This window comes from Bufo gargarizans, chromosome 2 (genome assembly GCF_014858855.1).
Source record: "Bufo gargarizans isolate SCDJY-AF-19 chromosome 2, ASM1485885v1, whole genome shotgun sequence".
Taxonomy (NCBI): Eukaryota; Metazoa; Chordata; class Amphibia; order Anura; family Bufonidae; genus Bufo; species Bufo gargarizans.
Window position 1 is genome coordinate 547,521,671 of NC_058081.1, and position 20,064 is coordinate 547,541,734.

Sequence of the window (20,064 nt, forward strand, 5' to 3'; positions counted from 1 at the left end):
ACTGTGTATACAGAGAGAGCTGTCAGTCACTGATAGGACCGTCTCCCTGACTTCAAAGCCCAGAATGAGTAGGAATTTATGTGACATACAACTTAAAGCTTTTTTATGGGAAGCTGGATTTGATTTTTCTTTGTCGGTTTTTCAGGCTCTGTATGGAAGTATTATTAATTTATGAATGAATGGTATTAAGTTAGTGATATTCATTGTTAGGTAGCATAATTCATTCACTAAATGTATTATTTTGTCACTGTACTGTAGTATTATTCGTTCCCTGTATGGCAGTATTATTTGATCACTATATGACTGTATTGTTCAGTCATTTGATGGTAGCATGCTGAAGTACAAGTTAGCTATAGAGGTTCAGTGTGAGAAAGGAGGAAGAGACACTTTGGCCTATCAACTACCGGTGTAGCCTTGACACCTGTAACATCTGTGGAAAGTGCATTTTGTGTACAAAGTGCCTTTCCACTGACCTGATGTGTTTGCATTTGAAATCTTCAGTAAGAAAATCTGTTCGGCTGCACAACTGCCTCATCATTCCTTTCTGCACCGCTGCCCTGCAAAATGTTGGCATCACAAACCGAGACCCGCCTTGCACCTCAAAACATTCAACATCAAGGGTACCTCAACCATCATCACCAGAACCAAAGTATGTCATCAAGGGAAGAACAGTGTACTACGCTTCTCATCAGGAGAGAGACAAAGTGAGAAAGTAATACTACCACCATTCTTGCTACTATCACTCCTATCCTTTCCTTCTCCACTCTTCACCCTGCGGTGTGCTGTATTTGTAGAGAAGGATTTGGGTGTTCTTGTAGATAATAGACTAAATCACAGCATGTAATGTCAGCTGCTTATAAGGCAAGGAGGCTATTGACATGCATTAAACAAGGTATGGTTTCACAGAACAGGATGAAATATTACCACTTTACAAAGCTTTGGTGTGGATTCTTCTGCAATATGCAGTTCAGTTCTGGGCATCAGTTCACTGCACTGCAGATAGAAAAAGTACCAAGGAGAGCGACTAAACTGATAAGGTGTATGGAGGGTCTTAGTTATGAGGAAAGTTTAGAAGAATTACATTAATTTAGTCTTGAGAAGAACATAATTAACCTATACAAATATATAAATGGGCCGTACAAACAGTATGGTGAAAAGCTGTTCCAAGTAAAATCCCCTCAAAAGACAAGGGGCACTGCCAACATCTGGAGAAGAAAAAAATCCGTCTCCAGAGGTGACAAGGCTTCTTCGCCATAAGAACTGTGAATCTGTGAAATAGTTTACGTAAGGATATGGTAATAGCAGGAACAGTGGATGGTTTTAAAAAAAGGCTTATATGAATTCCTAGAACTACATAACATTGATGCTTATGTAAATGGATGGAAGCCTGGTTCTCACTCCCAGTTCCCTAATTCCCATCCACACCAATCCCTTGGTTGAAATCGACGGACTTATGTTTTTTTGCAACCATACTAACTATGTAGGTAACTATGTAACAGGAAAAAAAAATTATGACCTAGTTAAATGTAAAAAAATTGTGAATGGGCATGAAGGGGTGTGGGATGGGAGGGGCACTTCTAGTTTTGTATTTCAGGGTTTGTTTGGAATGTGTCTCCTAATGAAGAATTTTGGCATTTTCTACAAGTTGTTCTGATTTTACTCTAGTCATCAGGCACTGTTTAGAAGTCTGCCACTTTAATACATTTTCAAGAGTCAGCCCTGAAGTGATTGGTGCTAGTTTGTGAGAATAAGTTTCACATATCCTATTTTGTGACCTATAAACATACCTCTGATAAATTCAGCGTCTCTCTAGCTATTTGGCTGCATTTTTAGCCATTGGTCACTAGTTCAGATGTATCAATTGTACTGATAATAAAATGTTGTTCTATTGAGTGACCTATAGAAATCAATACTTCCTCATTTATCAAACAATCCAGAAATATCGGATATGAAAGCAACAATGATAGCTTTTGTAACTAAATGCATTCCATTGATATTCTACTTGTGGCACAAATATTGTGTATAAATGGAGACATTTTAAGAAGCTTACATGTATTTTTAATTGATTTCTATTTCTGTTAAACTTGCAATTGTTCACAATATTTCTAGTGTTTCTTTATATGTCTTGACGAAGGCTGCTAACAGTTTTTGGTCACTCCCGAAGTCCAATGCAATATTGCCGTCCTTGTTAACATAACTGGACAGTACTGGACAGTGTACATCACTAGGGGGTGCTCTGTACAGATATACAACTGGATCCACAGTCTCATTCACAGTGATGTACCTTCAATGAAAGAAGACCAAGTTTGCGGACCATAGGCTGAAGAGTAGTGATGAGCAGCAGGGGCTATATTCGAATTTGCGATATTTCACAAATATTTTGTGGAATATTCATCATATATTCGCAAATTTTGAGAATTCAAGATTATTTTATTGAATTGAAAAATTGGCAATGTAAAAATCGCGTAATGCAAATTTGTAACGCGAAATACAGGAGTGGGTCACTTTGGCTACATTTTTCAAGCTGGTATAAGTTTCCTGAGACTGGAGAAAATGGTTGGCACGGCAGAACATTAGAATAGCTTTATATGCAGTCAAGTGCTTCAATATATTCGCGATTGCACTAATCGGCAGTGATTAGAATATTTGTTGCGTGCAACTTCACATTTTAGCAGGTCTGACTGCAGATTTCTGATTGGTGCACTAAGTATTGTTGTGAACTTGACATTGTTTCCTTCTCATTGGCCCACAAGCAAGAAGCAGAGAGGATTCATGTGTTCAGATGGAAAAAAAATGCTGAATATTCAATATAACTAATAATACATAGCACTATATTCTAAATATTCGCAAATTCTCGAAGTGGCGATATTCGCGATAAAAATTTGCTATTCGAATATTTGTGCTTAACTTAACTGAAGAGCCTGGTATAAAGTAGCTGCCCCTATGCCTTCTAATTGTGCTGACACATGTTACCATATGTTTGTTTTCTTGTCTGACCTCTGCTTCTTCATTTTGCAGGACCCAACCAAGGACATAGAAAATCATAAGAGTGCTAGTCAATAAGTACAGCCAGCTGAGTTTTGTGACTTTCTTTGGCCTTACATGCAAGAAGTATGCGTTTTACAGTCTCCATTGGTGGTTGCTCCTTCTTCAGACTCTCTTGGATACTCAAGAGGGTATTGCTGTTGTTACATGTTATCCCCTATTCAGAAAATAGGATATAACTAGGGATGAGCGAATGTAGAACATTAAAATCTACGGCCTCCGACAAGGTTAAGTCACTTATTCCCGAAGTCTCTGAAGACTTCGGTGAATAACTTTGGTATTTGATTTTTAAACTGGAAAACCATTTTAAAACTTGGATCCGAACTCGGCACCAAAGAATTCATCTGAAGTTTTGAGCTAAGCGACTTCGGATCTGTGATCTGAAGTTCACTTCGCTCCGCTCTAGCTATAACTATTAGGTTGTGAGGGTCCAACTGCTGAGGTCCCCACCAATCTCATGAATGGGGACCACATATGCCTTGTGGGCTCCTGAAATGAAGTGGCAGGTTAGGCATGGAATTCCCAATGATCTATTTGACTTAAAAAAAAATAATGAAACAGTGTTCAAAGATGAGCATTTGCTTTAGAAATTTTGAATATTGATCTGGATGAGAAGGGACTATAATGCAAGATATGATTGAAGCAAAGTATTTGCACAGTGTTTTATGTAAATTATACAGGATCTGTTTATAAACTGTGAAATATTTTCAAAGGTAAAGCAGATATGTCTTTAAAGTAGATTTCTCCATCACACAGCCTGTCATTATATCTGATATTTCAGGTGCTACAGGGTATAAAAAATTGCTATTGCATGTTTGAAGCTATGAAAATGTGAATACATACTGTGCACCAACTGGCCTCATTATGTCATCTAAAGCGCAGTTTCCAGATTATTGAACACACAAAAGCACAGAAGGCACTAAAAGACAAAAAAGAATACCTTTGTTTCTGCCATGCTCAGCCTGAGTGGAGGTAAAAAGGGGTCAAAGATTATTTGGCTGGTGTTGATATTGATAGGAGATTGTCTCTTGCCGATTGTACATAAATTCCACGCGGAGTTCACCAGGCCCCAAAACGCAGGACCTGAAATAAAGTCAAGTGAAAATCATGTTGTTTAGAGTTACTTTTAACAATGGTAATCTATATATTTTTTTAGAAACAAAAGCACTTAGGCACTTAAAGGGACACTTTCGTCCAAAGTTTTTTAAATCAAATATTAAACAACTTTTATGTCAATTTTTAATGTATTTATTTATTTATTTTAGAAAAAAATAAAACAAAACAGGTGGATTGTTTTCTCGATATAATCTTTGGTGCTAATATTTTTATTGGAATTTTTTCAAAAGAGAAAATTAACATACATCAGTTGAACAAAAAGATAGTCTATATCAAGACAATATGAAATCCATCTCAGTTACATCACTGTAATATTGTATGTCTTGTTCTGTGTGGATAATCCTATGTATGGTCATAGGAATACATAAGAATACATAAATAGAAAAAAAGAAAAGAAGTACAGTATTGCTGAACTGCGTATTAGAAAGTAATTTCAGAATATCATGTTTCACAGTTAGATTACTGTTGTTTGCATATCTTTACAAATACTCTCAAGCATAAAGATATATGACAGCAAGTCTAGCTTTTTTTATATCTTTGCATATTCATTTTTGTAAACACTTTTGTGTTTTTGAGTAAGTAACCGGTGTAGTATATACAAGTCATATCAGAACTCAAGAGGAGGATAAGTGGAAATGGATATGTCAAGCGTAAACAAACAAAATAATACATATATAAACTTTGAACCAAAAACTATACTGCAGGTCTGGCTTAGTATTACTGGTGTTAAGGTGTATAATATTTACTATCCATTCAGCGCACCTAAACTGAATGGTAGATATTCTATTCTGAATATGTGCAATCACTCAATCTGCAATCATATGAGCATGTGATATTTAGAGATGACCTTGCGGTTCGCCCGGCGGTCGTTTTGCGGTGAACTGTGCGCGTACGCTATTCGCCAAACATGCCGAAATTTGACCCTATGACACATACATCAGGTGGGACAGGACAGCCTATTGAGATGTTTCAGCACATGGTCACATCCCCACCCTATAAAAGAACCCGATCTGGCAGCCAATTTAAATTCTGTGTTTTACCAGTGTAGGGAGAGGTTGCTTTGTGGAGCAGGGACAGGCTATTAGGGACACTAAACGCTAGCTAATAGGACCACAAAAGTCCTTTAAAGGACTGGTATTCACAAAAGTCCTACGATATACCTGTTTCCCCAAAAAAACAGGGTGGTGTGATACAACTGTTGTGGCAAAAAATAATAATTGAGGGGTGTGATATACCTGCTTCCACAAAATATTGATTAAGGGGTTTGATATACCTGCTTTCACAAAATACTGATTGAGGGCTGCAATATACCTGCTTCTACAACACAGTGATTAAGGGGTTCAATATACCAGTTTCCACCAAATATTGATTGAGGCCTGCGATATACCTGCTTCCACAAAATACTGATTAAGGGGTTTGAGATACCTGCTTCAACCAAATACTGATTGAGGGTTACGATATACCTGCTTCCACAAAATACTAATTAAGGGGTTTGATATACCTGCATCCAGCAAATATCGATTGAGGCCTGCGATATACCTGCTTGCACAAAATACTGATTAAGGGGATGGATATACCTGCTTCCACCAAATATTGATTGAGGGGTTTGATATACCTGTTTCAACCAAATAATGCACAAAGGAGCAAACAGACACCAGAAACCACGCAATGCTGCTCTGCGCTAGGACCCAGAAGACAGTGCGGCAGAAAGTTACCACACACATAAACATAGATGTCAACAATCAGTGGGGGACTGTCGGAGCACTGCTGAATGTCAAAAAATACATAAAAACATCTGGGGGGACCTTGAAACAGCTATTAATAGTAAGAAAACCCCTTTAAGGGGTTTGATGTACCTGTTTCAACCAAATATTGATTGAGGCCTATGATATACCTGCTTCTACAAAATACTGATTAAGGAGTTTGATATACCTGCTTTCACCCAAAATTGATTGAGGTTGCGATATACCTGCTTCCAAAAAATACTGATTAAGGGGTTTGATATACCTGCTTCTACAAAATACTGATTGAAGGGCTACAATATACCTGCACCCACAAAAAACTTATTAAGGGGTTTGATATACTTGCTTCCACCAAATATTGATTGAGGCCTGCGAAATACATGCTTCCACAAAATCCTGATTGAGGGCTACGATATACCTGCTTCCACAAAATAGTGATTAAGGGGTTTGATATACCTGTTTCCACAAAATATTGATTGAGGCCTGCGATATACCTGCTTCCACAAAATACTTATTAAGTGGATTAATATACCTGCTTCCACCAAATACTGATTAAGGGCTGTGATATACCTGCTTCCACAAAATACTGATTAAGGGGTTTGATATACCTGCTTCCACCAAATATTGATTGAGGCCTACGAGATACCTGCTTCCACAAAATACTGATTAAGGGGATGGAAATACCTGCTTCCACTAAATATTGATTGAGGCCTGCGAGATACCTGCTTCCACAAAATAATGACTAAGGTATTTGATATACATGTTTCCACCAAATATTGATTGAGGGCTGTACCTGCATCCACAAAATATTGATTAAGGAGTTTGATATACCTGCTTCCACAAAATACTGATTAAAGAGAGTGATATTCCTGCTTCCACAAAATATTGATTGAGGCCTGCGATATACCTCCTTCCACAAAATAGTGATTAAGGGGTTTGATATACCTGTTTCCACAAAATATTGATTGAGGCCTGCAGTATACCTGTTTCCACAAAATACCTATTAAGTGGATTAATATACCTGCTTCCACCAAATACTGATTAAGGGCTGTGATATACCTGCTTCCACAAAATACTGATTAAGGGGTTTGATATACCTGCTTCCACCAAATATTGATTGAGGCCTACGAGATACCTGCTTCCACAAAATACTGATAAAGGGGATAGAAATACCTGCTTCCACTAAATATTGATTGAGGCCTGCGAGATACCTGCTTCCACAAAATAATGATTAAGGTATTTGATATACATGTTTCCACCAACTATTGATTGAGGGCTGCGATATACCTGCATCCACAAAATATTGATTAAGGGAGTTTGATATGCCTGCTTCCACAAAATACTGATTAAAGGGAGTGATATTCCTGCTTCCACCAAATATTGATTGAGGCCTACGATATACCTGCTTCCACAAAATACTGTTCAAGCGGTTTGAAATACCTCTTTCCATCAAATATTGATTGAGGACTTCGATATCCCTGCTTCTACAAAATACTGATTAAGGTGATTTATATACCTGCTTCCACCAAATATTGATTGAACCCTGCGATATACCTGCTTCCACAAAATACTGATTAAGAGAATTGATATACCTGCTTCTACCAAATATTGATTGAGGCCTGCGATATACCTGCTTCCACAAAATACTGATTAAGGGGTTTGGTATACCTGCTTCCACAATATACTGATTGAAGGTTACGATACCTGCTTCAACAAAAAAATGATTAAGGGGTTCGATATACCGGTTTCCACCAAATGTTGTTTAAAGTCTACGATATACCTGATTCCACAAAATACCGATTAAGGGGTTTGATATAACTGCTTCCACCAAATATTGATTGAGGCCTGAGATATACCTGTTTCCACAAAATACTGATAATGGGGTTTGATATAAATGTTTCCACCAAATATTGATTGAGAGCTGCGATATGCCTGCTTCTGCAAAATACTGATTAAGAGATACGATATACCTGTTTCCACCAAATATTCATTGAGGCTTGCAATATACCTTCTTACACAAAATACTGATTAAGGGGTTTGATATCCCTGCTTCCACAAAATATTGATTGAGGGCTACGATATACCTACTTCCACACAATAATAATTAAGAGGTTTAATATACCTGCTTCCACCAAATATTGATTGAACCCTGCAATATACCTGCTTCCATAAAATACTGATTAAGGGGTTTTATATACCTGCTGAGGTAACGCAGCAAAACAGCAAACCAATGCTGTACTACCCAAATGTACTATAAAGAAAGTATATTATTGGTATATAACACCCCTGCTTCAATCAGTTTTTTTAGGGGGCAACTGGTATTTCACACCAGTAGAAATGATTTGTTCCAATGTTGTTTGTTACTTTGTGTAGCTGAGGTAATGCAGCTAAACTGCAAACAAATGCTGCACTACCCAAATGCACTATATAGAAAGTAAATTATTGATATATCAAACCCCTGCCTCAATCAGTTTTTTGGGCAGGCAACTGGTATATCATACCAGTAGAAATTATTTGTTTCAATAGCGATTGTCACTCTGAACTGAGGTAACGCAGCAAAACCGCAAACAAAGGCTGCACTACCCAAATGCACTATATAAAGTTGCAAGAAAAAGTATGTGAACCCTTTGGAATGATATGGATTTCTGCACAAATTGGTCATACATTGTGATCTGATCTTCTTCTAAGTCACAACAATAGACAATCACAGTCTGCTTAAAGGGACACTGACAGGCCCAATAACCATAATTAGCTGTACATATGCATGCACAGGTCTTCTAATGTGCATTAAAAACATATTAGTCTAACCCCTGTCCACATTATGAATACAGTAAACTCATGTTTTATAACCTGAAGTATTCGCTTTTCTTTCTGCCCAAGGGGCGGGGTTTCAGCTCCACTTGTGCCCAGCCAGCATCAGCCCAACCGCCGTTTTGAAGTGCCGCCCAGCTCATCAATATTCACTTCGCTGGGCGGCTTCTGCTGTCCCCGACCTTCCGAAATCCGGCGCATGGCCAATAGAAAGCTATGGGCATCGGACTCGCTTTCAGCTTCTGCGCATGCGCCCGGCACCCATAGCTTATAAAACATGAGTTTACTGTATTCATAATGTGGACAGGGGTTAGACTTATATGTTTTTAATGCAATATTAGAAGACCTGTGTATGCATATGTACAGCTAATTATGGTTATTGGGCCTGTCAGTGTCACTTTAACCACTTCAACCCCCCTAGCTGAAACACCCTTAATGACCAGGCCACTTTTTACTCTTCTGCACTACCCTACTTTCACCGTTTATTGCTCGGTCATGCAACTTACCACCCAAATGTCATTTTTTTGCAAAAAAATCATTAAATTTCGATTAATAACAAAAAAAGTAAAAATGTCAGCAGCAATGAAATGCCACCAAATGAATAGAGCTTTCATTTGGTGGTATTTCATTGCTGCTGACATTTTTACTTTTTTTGTTATTAATTGAAATGTAATGATTTTTTTGCAAAAAAATGTCATTTTTCACTTTCAGTTGTAAAATTTTGCAAAAAAAACGACATCCATATATACATTTTTCACTAAATTTATTGTTCTACATATCTTTGATGTTTGGGTAAAAAAAAACAATGGTTTGGGTAAAAGTTATAGCGTTTACAAACTATGGTACAAAAATGTGAATTTCCGCTTTTTGAAGCAGCTCTGACTTTCTGAGCACCTGTCATGTTTCCTGAGGTTCTATAATGGCCAGACAGTACAAACACCCCACAAATGACCCCATTTTGGAAAGTAGACACCCTAAGGTATTCACTGATGGGCATAGTGAGTTCATAGAGTTCATTTTTTTGTCACAAGTTAGCGGGAAATTATGATTTTTTCCACTAACTTGTGACAAAAAATAAAAACTTCCATGAACTCACTATGCCCATCACGAAATACCTTGGGGTGTCTTCTTTCCAAAATGGGGTCACTTGTGGGGTAGTTATACTGTCCTGGAATTTTAGGGGCCCTGATGTGTGGTAAGTAGTTTGAAATCAAAATGTGTAAAAAATGACCTGTGAAATCCTGTGCTCTTTGGAATGTGTGCCCCTTTGCCCACCTAGGCGTCAAAAAAGTGTTACACATGTGGTATCTCCGTACTCAGGAGAAGTTGGGGAATGTGTTTTGGGGTGTCATTTTACATATACCCATGCTAGGTGAGAGAAATATCTTGGCAAAAGACAACGTTTCCCATTTTTTTATACAAAGTTGGCATTTGACCAAGATATTTATCTCACCCAGCATGGGTATATGTAAAATGACACCCCAAAAAACATTCCCCAACTTCTCCTGAGTACGGCGATACCACATGTGTGACACTTTTTTGCAGCCTAGATGCGCAAAGCGGCCCAAATTCCTTTTAGGAGGGCATTTTTAGACATTTGGATCCTAGACTTCTTCTCACGCTTTTGGGCCCCTAAAATGCCAGGGCAGTCTAAATACCCCACATGTGACCCCATTTTGGAAAGAAGACACCCCAAGGTATACAATTAGGGGCATGGCGAGTTCATAGACATTTTTTTTTTTGCACAAGTTAGCGGAAATTGATATTTTTTTTCCTCACAAAGTCTCCCGTTCCACTAACTTGGGACAAAATTTTCAATCTTTCATGGACTCAATATGCCCCTCACGGAATGCCTTGAGGTGTCTTCTTTCCGAAATGGGGTCACATGTGGGGTATTTATACTGCCCTGGCATTTTAGGGGCCCTAAAGCGTGAGAAGAAGTCTGGAATATAAATGTCTAAACAATTTAACGCATTTGGATTCCGTGAGGGGTATGGTGAGTTCATGTGAGATTTTATTTTTTGACACAAGTTAGTGGAATATGAGACCTTGTAAGAAAAAAAAATAAAACAATTTCCGCTAACTGAAAAAAAAAAAAATTCTATGAACTCGCCATGCCCCTCATTGTATACCTTGGGGTGTAAAATGTCTGAACTAAAAATGTCTGAATGGAGCCTTACAGGGGGGTGATCAATGACAGGGGGGTGATCAGGGAGTCTATATGGGGTGATCACCCCCCAGTCATTGATCACCCCCCTGTAAGGCTCCATTCAGACGTCCGTATGTGTTTTGCGGATCCGATCCATGTATCCGTGGATCCGTAAAAATTATATGGACGTCTGAATGGAGCCTTACAGGGGGGTGATCAATGACAGGGGGGTGATCAGGGAGTCTATATGGGTGATCACCCCCCTGTCATTGATCAACCCCCTGTAAGGCTCCATTCAGACGTCCATATGTGTTTTGCGGATCCGATCCTTGTATCCGTGGATCCGTAAAAATCATACGGACGTCTGAATGGAGCCTTACAGGGGGGTGATCAATGACAGGGGGGTGATCAATGACAGGGGGTGATCAGGGAGTCTATATGGGTGATCACCCCCCTGTAAGGCTCCATTCAGACGTCCGTATGTGTTTTGCGGATCCGATCCATGTATCCGTGGATCCATAAAAATCATACGGACGTCTGAATGGAGCCTTACAGGGGTGTGATCAATGACAGGGGGGTGATCAATGACAGGGGGGTGATCAGGGAGTGTATATGGGTGATCACCCGCCTGTCATTGATCACCCCCTGTAAGGCTCCATTCAGACGTCCGTATGTGTTTTGCGGATCCGATCCATGTATCCGTGGATCCGTAAAAATCATACGGACGTCTGAATGGAGCCTTACAGGGGGGTGATCAATGACAGGGGGGTGATCAGGCAGTCTATATGGGGTGATCACCCCCCTGTAAGGCTCCATTCAGAGGTCCGTATGTGTTTTGCAGATCCGATCCATGTATCCGTGGATCCGTAAAAATTATACGGACGTCTGAATGGAGCCTTACAGGGGGGTGATCAATGACAGGGGGGTGATCAGGGAGTCTATATGGGTGATCACCCCCCTGTCATTGATCAACCCCCTGTAAGGCCCCATTCAGACGTCCATATGTGTTTTGCGGATCCGATCCTTGTATCCGTGGAGCCGTAAAAATCATACGGACGTCTGAATGGAGCCTTACAGGGGGGTGATCAATGGCAGGGGGGTGATCAATGACAGGGGGTGATCAGGGAGTCTATATGGGTGATCACCCCCCTGTAAGGCTCCATTCAGCCGTCCGTATGTGTTTTGCGGATCCGATCCATGTATCCGTGGATCCATAAAAATCATACGGACGTCTGAATGGAGCCTTACAGGGGTGTGATCAAAGACAGGGGGGTGATCAATGACAGGGGGGTGATCAGGGAGTCTATATAGGGTGATCACCCCCCTGTCATTGATCACCTCCCTGTAAAGCTCCATTCAGACGTCCGTATGTGTTTTGCAGATCCGATCCATGTATCCGTGGATCCGTAAAAATCATACGGACGTCTGAATGGAGCCTTACAGGGGGGTGATCAATGACAGGGGGGTGATCAGGCAGTCTATATGGGGTGATCACCCCCCTGTAAGGCTCCATTCAGACGTCCGTATGTGTTTTGCGGATCCGATCCATGTATCCGTGGATCCGTAAAAATCATACGGACGTCTGAATGGAGCCTTACAGGGGGGTGATCAATGACAGGGGGGTGATCAATGACAGGGGGTGATCAGGGAGTCTATATGGGTGATCACCCCCCTGTAAGGCTCCATTCAGACGTCCGTATGTGTTTTGCGGATCCGATCCATGTATCCGTGGATCCGTAAAAATTATACGGACGTCTGAATGGAGCCTTACAGGGGGGTGATCAATGACAGGGGGGTGATCAGGGAGTCTATATGGGTGATCACCCCCCTGTCATTGATCAACCCCCTGTAAGGCTCCATTCAGACGTCCATATGTGTTTTGCGGATCCGATCCTTGTATCCGTGGATCCGTAAAAATCATACGGACGTCTGAATGGAGCCTTACAGGGGGGTGATCAATGACAGGGGGGTGATCAATGACAGGGGGTGATCAGGGAGTCTATATGGGTGATCACCCTCCTGTAAGGCTCCATCCAGACGTCCGTATGTGTTTTGCGGATCCGATCCATGTATCCGTGGATCCATAAAAAACATACGGACGTCTGAATGGAGCCTTACAGGGGTGTGATCAATGACAGGGGGGTGATCAATGACAGGGGGGTGATCAGGGAGTGTATATGGGTGATCACCCGCCTGTCATTGATCACCCCCTGTAAGGCTCCATTCAGATGTCCGTATGTGTTTTGCGGATCCGATCCATGTATCCGTGGATCCGTAAAAATCATACGGACGTCTGAATGGAGCCTTACAGGGGGGTGATCAATGACAGGGGGGTGATCAGGGAGTCTATATGGGTGATCACCCCCCTGTCATTGATCAACCCCCTGTAAGGCCCCATTCAGACGTCCATATGTGTTTTGCGGATCCGATCCTTGTATCCGTGGAGCCGTAAAAATCATACGGACGTCTGAATGGAGCCTTACAGGGGGGTGATCAATGACAGGGGAGTGATCAATGACAGGGGGTGATCAGGGAGTCTATATGGGTGATCACCCCCCTGTAAGGCTCCATTCAGCCGTCCGTATGTGTTTTGCGGATCCGATCCATGTATCCGTGGATCCATAAAAATCATACGGACGTCTGAATGGAGCCTTACAGGGGTGTGATCAAAGACAGGGGGGTGATCAATCACAGGGGGGTGATCAGGGAGTCTATATAGGGTGAACACCCCCCCTGTCATTGATCACCCCCCTGTAAGGCTCCATTCAGACGTCCGTATGTGTTTTGCAGATCCGATCCATGTATCCGTGGATCCGTAAAAATCATACGGATGTCTGAATGGAGCCTTACAGGGGGGTGATCAATGACAGGGGGGTGATCAGGCAGTCTATATGGGGTGATCACCCCCCTGTAAGGCTCCATTCAGACGTCTGTATGTGTTTTGCGGATCCGATCCATGTATCCGTGGATCCGTAAAAATCATACGGACGTCTGAATGGAGCCTTACAGGGGGGTGATCAATGACAGGGGGTGATCAGGGAGTCTATATGGGTGATCACCCTCCTGTCATTGATCACCCCCCTGTAAGTCTCCATGCAGACGTCCGTATGTGTTTTGCGGATCCGATCCATGTATCCGTGGATCCGTAAAAATCATACGGATGTCTAAATGGAGCCTTACAGGGGGGTTATCAATGACAGGGGGGTGATCAATGACAGGGGGGTGATCAGGGAGTCTATATGGGTGATCAGGGGTGATCAGGGGTTCATAAGGGGTTAATAAGTGACAGGGGGGTGTAGTGTAGTGTAGTGGTGTTTGGTGCTACTTTACTGAGCTACCTGTGTACTCTGGTGGTCGATCCAAGCAAAAGGGACCACCAGAGGACCAGGTAGCAGGTATATTAGACGCTGTTATCAAAACAGCGTCTAATATACCTGTTAGGGGTTAAAAAAAAAATCGCATCTCCAGCCTGCCAGCGAACAATCACCGCTGACAGGCTGGAGATCCACTCGCTTACCTTCCGTACAGGAAATCTCGCCTCTCGCGAGATGACGCACGAATGCGTCCAGGATGAATGAATCGACCGCCTCCCGGACGCATCCGTGTGTTACATGGTCGGGAGGCGGTTAGACTAATAACACACAAAGAATTAAATGTTACCATGTTTTTTATTAAACACACCATGTAAGGATTCACAGTTGAGGTGGAAAAAGTATGTGAACTCTTGGATTTAAAAACTGGTTGAACTTCTTTTGGCAGCAATAACTTCAACTAAACGTTTCCTGTAGTTGCAGATCAGACGTGCACAACGGTCAGGAGTAATTCTTGACTACTCCTCTTTACAGAACTGTTTCAGTTTAGCTATATTCTTGGGATGTCTGGTGTGAATCGCTTTCTTGAGGTCATGCCACAGCATATCAATCGGGTTGAGGTCAGGACTCTGACTGGGCCACTCCAGAAGGCGTATTTTCTTCTGTTTAAGCCATTCTGTTGTTGATTTACTTCTATGCTTTGGGTCGTTGTCCTGTTGCAACACCCATCTTCTGTTGAGCTTTAGTTGGTGGACAGATGGCCTTAAATTCTCCTTCAAAATGTCTTGATAAACTTGGGAATTCATTTTTCCTTCGATGATAGAAATCTGTCCAGGCCCTGACGCAGCAAAGCAGCCCCAAACCATGATGCCCCCATACTACCATACTTCACAGTTGGGATGAGGTTTTGATGTTGGTGTGCTGTGCCTCTCTTTCTCCACACATAGTGTTGTGTGTTTCTTCCAAACAACTCAACTTTGGTTTCATCTGTCCACAGAATATTTTGCCAGTACTGCTGTGGAACATCCAGGTGCTCTTGTGCAAACTGTAAACGTGCAGCAATGGGTTTTTTTGGACAGCAGTGGCTTCCTCTGTGGTATCCTCCCATGAAATCCATTCTTGTTTAGTGTTTTATGTATCGTAGATTCGCTAACAGGGATGTTAGCATATGTCAGAGACTTTTGTAAGTCGTTAGCTGACACTCTAGGATTCTTCCTAACCTCATTGAGCAGTCTACGGACACTCCTAGGGAGAGTAGTAGCAGTGCTGAACTTTCTCCATTGATAGACAATTTTTCTTACCGTGAACTGATGGACAGCAAGGCTTTTAGAGATACTTTTATAACCCTTTCCAGCTTTATGCAAGTCAACAATTCTTAATCGTAGGTCTTCTGAGAGCTCTTTTGTGCGAGGCATCATTCACATCAGGTAATGCTGCTTGTGAAAGCAAACCCAGAACTGGTATGTGTTTTTTATAGGGTAGGGACAGCTGTAACCAACACCTCCAATCTCATCTCATTGATTGGACTCCAGTTGGCTGACACCTCACTCCAATTAGCTCTTGGAGATGTCATTAGTCTAGGGGTTCACATACTTTTTCCATCTGCACTGTGAATGTTTACATGGTGTGTTCAATACAAACATGGTAACATTTAATTCTTTGTGTGTTATTAGTTTAAGCAGACTGTGATTGTCTATTGTTGTGACTTAGATGAAGATCAGATCACATTTTATGACCAATTTGTGCAGAAATCCATATCATTCCAAAGGATTCACATCATTCACCCTAGCGGCAGGGCAGGCCAGCACCTCCGAGGCTTAGAGCGCCAGTTCGTGCCACGTGTCCAGCTTGGACACCCAGTAGTTGTAAGGCACTGAGGGATCATTGAGGATGCTGACACGGTCTGCTATGTACTCCTTCACCATCTTCCAAAAAATTTCCCTCCTTGTGACACTAGGCTGTGCATCAGAGTGAGGGTGCTGGCAGAGTGTCACAAAACTGTCCTAGGCTTTAGAGAGTGTTGCCCTGCCTTTCTTGGAACTGCTGTGTGTTCCCCATGTCTACCCTCCTCGGATGCTCAAGGAACAGATGGAAATTTTTGGAGCAATTTTTCAACAAGAGTCTTGCACCGTTTTGCTCATCCTTTCCACCACAGGAATGAGAGATGAGAAGTTCTCCTTGTAGTGGGGTTCGAGAAATCTCCTCATCTTCTTCCTCCTCTTCTGCCCACCCACGCAGAGCAGGTGGAATTAAACTTCTATGTGTACTACCCTTTGTAGCTGAGGCAACCGTCTCCTGCTCCTCCTCTTCATCGTCAAATTCGCGCTGAGAAGACGTACTGAGGGTGGTCTGGCTATTACCCTGTGTAATGTCTTCCCTTATTTCCACCTCTTCCACATGCAAAGTGTTGTCCTTAATTGTGAGCAGCGAGCTTTTGAGTAGACACAAGAGTGGGATAACGCTGATAATAGCGTTATCGACGCTCACCATCTGTGTTGATTCCTCAAAGTTTCTTAACACCTCACAGAGGTAAGACATCCATGCCCACTCTTCGCTTGTGAATAGCGGAAGCTGACTGGAAAGGCGACGACCATGTTGCAGCTGGTATCCCATTACTGCCCTCTTCTGCTTACAAAGCCTGGCCAACATGTGGAACGTCGAGTTCCAGCGTGTGCTCAAGTTGCACAACAGCCGGTGAGCTGGCAATTTCAAGCGCTGCTGTAGCGTTGACAGACCGGCTAAATCTGTCGACTACTTTTGGAAATGTGCACACACGTTGTGCACCTTCACCAGTAGCTCAGGCAAATTGGGGTAGGTTTTGAGAAACTGCTAAGCTACTAAGTTTAAGATGTGGGATAGGTATGAGATGTGTGTGAGCTTGTCGAGCTCCAAAGCCGCCATCAAGTTACGGCCATTATCAGACATAACCATTCCTGGTTCTAGGTTGAGTAGCGAGAGCCACAGCTCAGTTTGGTCTCTTATCCCTTGACACAGCTCTGTGGCGGTGTGCTGGTTTTCCTCTAAGCATATAAGCTTCGACACAGCCTGTTGCCGCTTCCCCACTGCAGTGCTACACTGTTTCCAGCTACCGATTGATGACTGACTGATGCTGCACGCGGATCATTCGGAAGTGGAGGAGGAGGCGGAGAAGGAGAATTGGGGGTCGCTAACATAGGTGGTGGCGGAAACCCTGATGGAATTAGGGCCTGCAATCCTTGGCGTCAGTAGCACCTGTACCATCTCAGGGTATGACTTGCTCTCGGCCTCCACAACATTCACCCAGTGTGCCTTTAGGGAAATGTAGCGTCCCTGGCTGAATGCACTTATCCATGTGTCCGTGGTTAAGTGGACTTTCCCAGTAACTGTGTTGGTCAGGGAACGTGTGATGTTACGTGACACATGTTGGATAATGCGGGCTGGGGACTGCTAAATGTGGGACTGCCGCCGACATCAGGCTGCGGAAGGCCTCAGTGTCCACAAGCCTAAATGGCAACATTTCCTGGGCCTGTAATTTGGAAAGCTGCGCATTTAGTGCTATGGCCTGTGGGTGGGTGGCTGGGTATTTGTGTTTGCGTTCAAATGCCTGGGGTAAGGACATTTGGACGTTCTGCTGGCACACGGAAGTGGATGTGGTCGCTGATGGTTCTTGCGAAGGTCCAGGTGCAGGGCGGGAGGCATCCGAACCTGTGCCTTCGACAGTAGATTGGCCAGCACGGAACACAAGGGAACAGGAGGCAGTGGTGTGACCCGCAGACACAGGCGTTCGTCCCACTTATTACAGTGCTTGGATGCCATGTGGCAGATTATGCTGGTGGTGCTGAGGTTGCTAGTGTTCACGCGCCAGCTCATTTTGGTTCGGCACAGGTTGCAAACTACTATTCTTTTGTTGTCCGCACTTTCCTCAAAAAAGCACCATACTGTGGAACACCTATGCCTTCGCAAGGTAGATTTCCACAAAGGGGTGCTCTGTGGAACAGTTTTAGGCCTGCTTTCTCCCTTTTGCCGGCCCACTGCCTCTTCCAGCCTGTTGCGGTGCAGCAGATCCCTCCCCCTCTGTACTGCTGTCCTCGCTTGGCTTTCTACCTTCCCAGGTTGGGTCAGTGACTTCATCGTCCACCACCTCCTCTTCCACTTCCTCACTCTGCTCGCCCTCCTGACTGAGCTAACCACTACCTCAGTGATTGACAACTCTGTCTTATCCGCTTCATCAACCTCTTGAGACAGTAATTGCCATTGAGTTATTGGCAACTGTGTCTCATCATCTTCCACCTCATTAAACAGTAATTGCCGTTCTCCACCGTCATCTTCTTGTTATTGTGGATGCTCAAGTTTGGGAATCAGGGCGCAAGATCGGTCCCTCTTCAAGCGTGGTTGGAGAGAGGGCCAAATCAAGGAATGGCGCTGAAAAGAGCTCCTCGGAATATCCGAGTGTGGGATCACTTGTTTGCCCATACTCTCCATGGTGGGAGGAAGGAGGATCAGGGTGAGTATTGGGTTGAGCAGAGTCTTGGCTGCTGAGACTGGACTTGGTGGAAGACAGGGTGGTGCTTAACCGACTGGAAGCATTATCTGCTGCAATCCAACTGACCACCTGGTCGCACTGGTTTGACTTTAAGAGTGGTGTCCTGCCCCGCCCTTCAAACTGGGACATGAAGCTAGGTATCGTGGATGATTGTTTTTCTTGTCCTCTGGCAGCAGGCACAGTTTTACCGCGCCTCTGCGTGCACCATCAGCATCACTGCCACATCCCTTACTGCTCGCCTTCTTCATATTAAATGTTATATATTATTGAGAGTCTGTCACACGTACAGTAGCATAGGATTTGGAAGTGTATGCGCAAACAAATTTAAAAAGGTATTTGGGATGTGGAAGCGTCACACAGGAGATATCCCGCAGATAATGTCAATGCTGTCACCAGCGGCTAATGAAAAATTACAGGTAATGTCACAGGTATTTTGGATGAGGAAACGTTATACATGAGGGGTACCACCTGTACTGTCACTGTCTGAAGTGTCTACCAAAAAAGTACACTGTATGTCACAGATACATTTTTGAAGCGCACACGTGTAACAGTGTAACACTGCAGATGTGGCCCTGGTAATGTCACTGTCAGAAGCGGGCACGTCTATTGACAAAGTACACTGTATGTCACAGATATTTTTTTGATGTGCGCACTTTACACAGAAGATTTGGCACTGGTAATGTCACTGTCCACAGCGGACACTGTCTACGAAAAAAGTACACTGTATGTCACAGATATTTTTTTGATGTGCACACTTTACACAGGAGATTTGGCACAGCTAATGCCACTGTCCACAGCGGACACAGTCTATGGAAAAAGGACACTGTATGTCACAGATATTTTTTTGATGCGCACACTTTACACAGGAGATGTGGCGCAGCTAATGTCACTGTCCGCAGCGGACACCGTCTACGGAAAAAGGACACTGGATGTCACAGATATTTTTTGGGATGCGCACACTTTACACAGGAGATGTGGTGCAGCTAATGTCACTGTCCGCAGCGGAAACTGTCTACTGAAAAAGGACACTGTATGTCACCAATTTTTATTTTATGCAAACACTTTACACTGGAGATGTGGTGCAGCTAATGTCGATGTCTGCAGCGGCCTAACTATTGTATGCTATTTAGTACAGGATGCGCTAAAAATTGATATTGCTGCCACACACAATAGTCCTTATAAGGATTTTTGGGTCTCTGAAAAGTTTTGGTGGTAAAAATATTAGTAAATCACACCCTACACTGTCTGTCCCTTCCTCAGCACAGCTCTCCCTGACTAAGAATGAGCCGAACATGCGTCATCGGGTGCTATATAGCATAGCCAATCACTGTAATGCCAGCAGCCAACATGGCTACGACATTACAGTGA

General features: G+C 42.9%; 1 protein-coding gene across 1 annotated transcript in view; it reads right to left on the reverse strand.

Annotated features, from left to right (window-relative positions):
- Positions 1-20,064, reverse strand: part of LOC122926661 (carbonic anhydrase-related protein 10-like) — a 493,040-nt gene that overhangs the window by 159,640 nt on the left and 313,336 nt on the right. Inside the window, exon 3 of the mRNA XM_044278105.1 lies at positions 3,986-4,128. Coding sequence (XP_044134040.1) covers positions 3,986-4,128 — 143 coding nt within the window. The remainder of the gene's footprint in view (positions 1-3,985; positions 4,129-20,064) is intronic.